The sequence below is a fragment of the Rhinoderma darwinii genome, chromosome 4 (genome assembly GCF_050947455.1).
Source record: "Rhinoderma darwinii isolate aRhiDar2 chromosome 4, aRhiDar2.hap1, whole genome shotgun sequence".
Taxonomy (NCBI): Eukaryota; Metazoa; Chordata; class Amphibia; order Anura; family Rhinodermatidae; genus Rhinoderma; species Rhinoderma darwinii.
The window spans coordinates 256,761,169-256,769,810 of NC_134690.1; the positions used below are offsets into that span (position 1 = coordinate 256,761,169).

General features: G+C 42.8%; 1 protein-coding gene across 1 annotated transcript; it reads left to right on the forward strand.

The window, feature by feature from the left end:
- The first annotated feature begins 311 nt into the window (after positions 1–311).
- Positions 312–8,414, forward strand: LOC142759807 (uncharacterized). Its single transcript, XM_075862402.1, has 2 exons — positions 312–727; positions 6,505–8,414. Exon 2 carries the CDS (start codon positions 6,872–6,874, stop codon positions 8,273–8,275), a length of 1,404 nt encoding a protein of 467 aa, XP_075718517.1. The 5' UTR covers positions 312–727; positions 6,505–6,871; the 3' UTR covers positions 8,276–8,414.
- The last annotated feature ends 228 nt before the right edge of the window (positions 8,415–8,642 follow it).

The following is an 8,642-nucleotide window of genomic DNA, read 5'->3' on the forward strand; positions in this document are numbered from 1 at the left end:
TGTTCTCTGTATTAAACTACACTATGAATTATCAAGCAGGATGCCGGATTATGAAGATATGTATTCTCCATTTTGTAATGATCTCCTTCTGGTTCTGTTTGAATCACAAGGGAATAAGTTATTACTTTGTGTTCTTTTTCGTGGCCTTCAATACTGGTAGATAGGAGTCTGGCAGAACGCCTAGACCTGAAATAATCATTATATTTCCAATTAATTCTTTATCTCAGTATTTCACACACATATATGAAATCATCACATAGCCTTATGAAAACCTCCTACATTTCTATTGTTTGTAGGCCAGGATTTGCAGGTGTTAGAAAGACCACGTGACCTCAGTGGGAAGGTACCCTATGACGTATTTTCAGTCTACGTGTAAAATGTTATGATTGGTTGTTCCATGAGAGGTAACACCCTGGTTAGAGGGTACGCCCTGAGGGTATATTAACCTATGTATCTTGATAATAAATGAGAATATTGATTGAGACGACAGATTGCTATTGTCTTTATTGATCTCCCGGTGCACTGCTGATACTTCAATTACCATATTTGAATACCACCTGACAAAGCAGAGGGAGCCCATTAGAGCACCCATCCCAAAAGGTGCTACCTGGAAGGGGTTTCTTCGACAGTTATGGTGCCGAACAGCCCGGGACCTCCTAATGAGAATTTTGTGCAAAGTCCACTAATCTGGAAGGACCTGGGGAGTCACTGAAACCAAAACCGCGCGGTAAGTAACAGACTTTATGTTACACCATTTGTTTCAGCCACTCTGTTAAGTCCCTGGAAACGTACTTTGTATATGTAAGTCTCTACAAAGGGGTCCCGTAATAATCAGGTCCTTTGTCAGGATGGTAGTGTGGTTAAATGGATTTACATGGGGGTGTATGTGACAAGTGTGATGAATGTGTGTGTAGTGTGATGTTGAATACATCTGTGAGAAGACATACATATCAAATTGTTGAAACTGTATGGCTCCCAGCCCAGAAGTAATATCCACTTCATAGAAGACGATATACACTCAGTGCAAGGAGGAGCAATTGTGTCTATATTGAATTTGCACTCAATACCATTACCCAGTACAATAGGGAAAACTTTGAATACTGTATTAGAAAATAATTTATATTTTCCTAAATTCACTGCCAAACAGTGATATTGTGTTTAAGGGTCCATAAACCAGTTGTATGCATTGCCAGACTGGCATAAGGTGGGAATCAGTACAGACTGATTTCTAGCACATGATAATCCGGCATATACACTTTGATGTAAAATAACATCCAAGTAATTAAGTCTGTAGTAGTATAACATCAGACCGCTGGATTGAATACCGTTGTAATATAACATCCTGTATTCAATGAATGACCCTGACACTTATCCCAGGTGCCACCTGTGTCGTAGTAGTAATTACAGTGAAGAACATTGGTATTGGCTCAGACCCAGAGCCCCTAAAGAAATCACCAACATAGATAACAGGCCCCTAAACTACAACCCACAGAGTGAACGGCTGAGCGGGGAGGATAATATATATATGTTACCAAATATAATTTGCATGTGAAACCATTGCAAAGTGCTAGAGGAAAGAGTTTGGGATATATGCTACATCACGGGCTCTATGAACTGAAAGACACCCCCCGGCAGCAAGTGTTCTGCATAAGTGAAAGAGACGAAGGGTTTGTAGAAGTTTGAAATGAATGTGACCAACTCCTGCTTGAATCAATGGAAGTTCATGAATGTAGATTGTGTTGAAGGATTTGCTCTTGCAATTTGTGGATTGGCAGCATTATGTCTGTTCTTGATGTTCAAAACAGTGAGGGATCAGAGAAAAGGATATCCCACTGCTAGAATAGTCTGAAGGAACGACTTTTGATATTGATAGTCTTTCTGAAACTGTAAGATAGATTGTCTGAGATATCTGTCAACAGACTAAGGCCTGTCTGTTTGGAGCTGGGGAGTTTTCCGGAGACTACCCTACGCCCTCTGACCATGGGGTCAGAAAATAGTAAGACAAAAATGCGGGACAGCCCTGAGACGTGGGTCTCTGCCATCAAAATAGTAGAAAGAGCAAAAGGATCTGAGGCTGTGAAGGATTGTAAAATAATGTTTAAAATGATGGGAGTTGGGTCCTATGGAACATTAGCAGAATGTGATTGGAAAAGATTTATGACAAATTGTGTTGGATGGTTGAAAGACAATAACATGGTGGAAAAAGCCCAAATGTGGTATGAGGTAGCACAGAGAGTGAGTAACACAGAACATAAGAGTATGGAAGCAAATCATGGAATAATGTATGATTTATAAGACCCTTTAAGTGAAAAGCTCCTCACTAATGTGTTAACCGCTTTACAACTGCCAAACAGCCCCACAGCAGCAACTGCGCCATCTCCTTATCCTGAAAATAGCAAGAAAGGCAGCTGCTGGACATGTCCACACTGTGGGCAGCAGAACCCCCTCACTGCAGGATATTGTGTCAGTTGTGGTACGCAGCGCCCCACTAGATTGTTTCCGTTAGTATCAAGTATCCATACACACAGGGGACCAAAACCAGTAGATGTAGACGGGCAACCAGTACCTGGGGCAGTAGGGGAAATCCAGTCACATGAAGCCACTGTGTATCGCCCCTGGAGCCCGGCTGATTTACTAGCTGTATGTAACACACTCCCAGACCCACGGAAAACACCCAGCGCTTTCCATAGAAAGCTGCGAGCAGTACATCTAGCTTACCGTGCTACATGGTCAGATACGGAGAGCCTGGTAGAAACAAAGGGAGGGGAAGTGCTCAAAAATCAAATACAAGCTGCTATTACAAATCCCGTACCAGCAAATAAAACCAATGAGCAATCAGGACTAGAATACCTGAACGCTATGCAGCCCTGGGTAGATGCTACTCAACAGGATCGAACTGATAGTTTTGTCATTTTCCCAAGATGTTAAACAGTCAGTCCCTGATTATGCCACAACTTTACAGCAGCAGTGGTTAGATCACGGGTATGAAGAAGGTGATGCAAAAGACTTGCGCCTACTAAAAATAACTTTTATGTCCGGTCTTAAGCCGGCAGTACAAGAAGCTGCTAAAAGAACCCGTCTCGCCCCGATGCAACAAAAGGGGGGCTATAGAGGAAGAGGCAGGGAACAAAAAGACACTTTGAGAACCCAGAGAAGGGATCTTAGCCAGATTACATGCTGGAATTGTGATAAGAAGGGTCATTATTCAGCCCGATGTCCCTCCCGTCCAGTTGAGCCTCCCAATTCTTTGATTGCTGCATAGGAAACTGGCAACCCTGATGTCTCCCTCTGCCCAGTGCTCCCCCCGACAGGTCCATCATTGATGGTGCCTGTAACTTTACCCACAGGGGAAAATACCTCTTTTCTAGTAGACACAGAGGCAGCCAGAACTGTATTACAAACCAAATATGTACCGGCAGAGTTGCTATCACCAGAGCCATTCCAGAGTCCCTGCTATGCAAACTCCTTAGTATGGCAAGTATGCCGGACACTGAAAAAGCCCCCAGTACCCCTCCCCTTTGGTTGGCAGACATCCCAGAAAAACTATGGGCACAAGATAAGATGGATGTAGGAGTTTTAAATGTGCCGCCTGTACAAGTAAATTTAAAACCAGACATGCAGAACCGTCCTGTATGTATAAAGCAATATCCTCTGAGTCCACAGCAAGACGCTGCTATAGAAAAGGATATTAACTCCTTACTGGAAAACAATCTCATAGTGCCCATAATCTCGCATTTCAACACTCCTCTTTACCCAGTAAAGAAAAAGACACTGCCCGGTCAACCTGTACAGTACCGGATGGTACATGACCTACGGGCTGTGAATGCTGTGACAATAATTAATACACCACAAGTGCCTAACCCACATACTCTGCTCAACCAGGTCCCCGGCACTGCAGTCTATTTCACCGTTATAGACTTAGCCAATGCTTTCTTCTCCATCCCGCTGGATAAAGAGTGCCAGCAGTATTTTGCATTTACACATAGGGGAAGACAGTATGCTTGGGTAGTGCTGCCACAGGGTGCCGCAAACTCCCCTGATATCTTCTCACGTACCATGAAAGATATTCTGGACACCTGGCAGCCCCCCAATCAGTCCTCAGTTCTACTACAATATGTAGATGATTTGTTACTTTGTAGTGAGAGTCTGGAGAACAGTGAAACAGATTCTAAATCACTATTAATGTTCCTAGAAGAAGTTGGCTGTAAAGCGAGCAAGCACAAGTTGCAATTATGTGCCAAAACAGTTGTTTTCCTTGGTCACTTTATTTCCCAAGGTATGAAACACTTAACTCCTGACAGGCTGGAAATCATACAGAAACACCCAGTCCCTAGAAACCCTAAACAATTGAGGACTTTCCTGGGTTTAATAGGGTACTGCAGAGCCTGGATCAGGGATGCCTCTGCTATGATGCAACCATTATATGACTGTCTCACCTCTGACCCATTTGTACTGTCACCTGAGGCAATTGACAATTTTCACTCCCTGAAACTGTCCCTGACTACAAGGCCAGCATTGGGACTTCCTGACTACAATAAGCCATTTACTCTGTTCTGCCATGAACAGGCAGGCCATGCCTCTGGAGTATTAGCCCAAGATCATGGAGGCAAGATGCGACCTCTTGCTTATTACTCCCTTGCTCTGGATCCCATTGTACTAGGATCCCCGACATGCATACGCGCTGTCTCAGCAGCAGCAGCTTTAGTTGATAAAGCAACAGATATTGTACTCCAACATGACATTATTGTGCAAGTCCCACACGCAGTGCAAGAAATGATGAACACAGTCAAGACAAAACACTTATCAGTTGCAAGACTTACTAAAATTGAACTTACTCTTCTGTCCCCTAATGTGACTATCAAACGTTGTGTTGTTCTGAATCCAGTTACACTCCTGCCCCTAGATTCTGAACAAAAGGAGGGAGGAGTGGGGGGACAGGGACATGGACACCCCCTTATTTTTCAACTATCCACTGATGATGAACTATTTAATTTTGAACATGAACATGACTGTCAAAGCCTAGTGGATATGGAATCAAACGGCATAAACAGTATATTTGATGTTGCTCTGATTAACCCTTATGCTGAGTATTTTGTAGATGGATCTCGATATTGGAGCGAAGACAAAGGACATTTCCTCACCGGGTATGCGGTGGTCCACAATGGTAAGGCCGTCATACAACAGTCCCTACCCTCCAGCAGCTCAGCTCAGGAGGCAGAACTAAAAGCACTCGCTGAGGGGTGTAAATTGGGTAAGGGACAGCGTGTCAACATATACACTGACTCCAGATATGCCTTTGGAGTTGCACATGACTTTGGGACAATATGGAGAGCCAGAGGGTTCTTGACCTCGGCAGGTAAACCTATAAAGAATGCAAAAGCAGTAGAAGAACTTTTAGAATCACTGCACATGCCAGACCAAGCAGCTATAGTCAAATACAGGCACACACTAATAACAGTGATCTCCTATCAAAAGGGAATGAGGCTGCGGATGCAGCGGCAAAAGACGCTGCTGCTCTCCCTCTTATGATTGTGAAGCCTGTTTTACAACACATCACAGAGACCCTGTTGCGTGCTTTCCAGGACCAAGCACCCCCTCAAGAGCAAGCAGAGTGGGAGGAGAGAGGTGCAGCAATAGGTCTAGGATAGTTGAGGCATCTTAATTCTAAGGTTTGCCTACCAAGAGCACTGTATCCAATGATGTGTGCCCTAGCCCATGGGAAAACACACTGTTCAAAGGGAGCTATGAGCCAGCTAGTGTTACAGACATGGCATGTTCCAGGTTTTCAAAATGCAGCAGCCAAATATACAGAGGGCTGCATGACATGTGCACAACACAACCCTGGTAAAACCACCAAAACACCAGCTAAACACACTCCTAAGTCCTACTACCCCTTTCAGCGATTACAGGTGGACTACATACAACTACCTAAGGTGGGAATGTACCAATATGTACTTGTTTGCACTGATTTATTTTCAGGATGGCCAGAAGCTTTTCCAGTGGCTAAAGCAAATGCAGATACCACAGCAAAGAAACTGATAGCTGAGGTAGTGTGCCGCTATGGAGTACCAGAGACAATTGAAAGTGACAGAGGTACTGACTTTACCCAAGAACTATTGAGGAACATATTAAAAAGCCTTGGGATAGAACAAGCATTTCACACTCCCTATCACCCACAAAGCAGTGGTAAGGTAGAAAGACTAAATGGAACTTTGAAATTAAAAATCCAAAAGGCCATGAATGAAACTTCTTTACCGTGGACACAATGTCTACCCCTGGCTTTATACTCTGTAAGAACCACACCAAGAGGGAAGGATAAACTTTCTCCCTATGAAATATATGAAATATTGTTTGGAAATATGCCAAAGACAGGACTGTATTTTCCTCAGCAGTTACAAAAGCATTATGACAATATGACCACATACTTGGCTGCCCTACACAAGCAACTGGAGAGGACACATAAACTAATCCTTTCTTCTATTCCAGATCCAAACTTTCTTTCAGGTACCCACTCACTACAACCTGGAGACTGGGTGGTAACAAAGATACACAACAGGAGCAGTCTGGAACCAAGGTACAGCCAACCAGTAGAAGTACAGCAGGTCACCGCCACATCAGTGAAGCTCCAAGGACGAGCCAATTGGATACATGCAAGCCATTGCAAAAAGGTTATCAGCCCAGATGACGTCGCCTCGATCGATGATGTTGCCCTTGGCAGGGTTGGTGTTGATGTTGCCCCTCGTGGGGACGATGACTCAAGTTCTCAAGGAGGAAGTGGACAATAAATTCATAAAACATCATCAAATTATAACAGCATTAACAAACTTCTGATTGTTGGATATGTACACACAGTCCTATAAGTTCAAAATCCATGCCATACATGGCTGTGCCCCTTAGTGAGAAAGAACTTCTTAACACTACATGTTGGGATCCCTCAAAGGTAAAGGATAACACAAAAAGGTATACATGGTCTAAAACCAGTGTGCCCTTACCCATAGCAGGATGGATGGAGGATCCCTGGTGGCAGGTAAATCTAACCCTGATACCTGGTAAGGCACTGATTCTCACACAAAAGGAAAATGGAAAATGGGTCCCTAAAAATGTCACTAAAACACTGACACTAGGTGAGATCCCCATAAAAGGCATAAAGATAAGCTTCAATAAAACCCAACAGACCTCAGATGTATTTAGACCAAGTCTGGTAGAACGGTACATACATAATGGTAGTTGGGAATACGGCCATTTCTTCCCTTCAGGAAGTAAGACTGATTGTAAACGTTATCCAGGGTATATGGAAGAAACAGACTTACAAGGAAATGAAACTATGTATTGTGGATGCACAGGAGTATACCATGGGTCTTTGGGAACAAATTGTCCTTGGTGTGTATTACAGCAGTCTTTTCCCTTAGTTCATTTTGCTCACATGTTAACCCTAGGAAGTATGCAATGGTTTGACCTTCCCCATGATATATATATAGTGTGCGGACATAATGCATATAAATGGATCCCGCAGACTACCACAGGTACCTGTACCCTAGCTAGGTTACAGTCTGCTACCTGGACATGGGACAAGGATGCACTTCCTTATGATAAAGTACCAAAACATATGCTGTACAAAAGGGAGGGGAAGCAAAAAGCCCACCCATTGGTACACTTACCTTGGCACACCAAGTTAGGATATGCTCTATCCATCTTTGGAGGACCAATTAGAAATGCACATAACATAGAAAAACTAGCAGAGTTGTTTGACAATATTACCGAATTAATATTTGATGCTTTAAATGTTTCTTCAGTACTTACCCGACAGCTTATTACTGTTACTAACCAACATACACTTGTACTAGATTATTTAACTGCAAGTCAAGGGGGTATGTGCCAGATAGTGGGTCCTGCATGCTGTCATTATATAGATCCCCAAGGGACAGTACAGATTAAACATGATATTGAACAAGCAAAGCAATTAAAGGAGGAATTTAGGAAAGCCAATTCTGAAGAAGATTGGAACCTAGATTGGCCAGACTGGTTGTCATGGCTGAACCCGGCCTCATGGTTCAGAGGCATTGGAGGATGGGCTGCAGGACTCATGCAAGGCGCTTTACATATATTACTCATAATATTGATTATATACGTTTTTGTTAAATTAGTAGCATGTCTGATACCTATGCTATGTAAGAAGGCTAAGAAAATTGTCTATCATAATCCGAAACCTTTTAATCAACAATACCCTATGTCACAGGGATTTTATGCACAAGGCCAGAACCTGGTGAATGGGTGAACACCCCACCATGTAACACTAAGTGTGTTCATTTATTAAAACTTTGCCATTTATATCTTATATACATGTTAGGACTTTTATACAGGGCATGTTGTTATTGTTATCACCATAAAAAATATTGACAAAGGTAGGGTCCAACAAATCCAAGCAGCTGTGCAGACAAGCAACTACGGGACTCGTCAATGCACTGACGGGACCCTATACCCAAACCTGAACTTGGTGATAGCATTATATTATTAGTAGTGGCCCTATTCACTATTTTGTTTGAAGTTTATAATCAGATAATTTTTAATCTCTGTATTTTAATATGAGAAAAAGGGGGGTTTGTGATGGATGGTCAAATTGCTTATGTTCTCTGTATTAAACT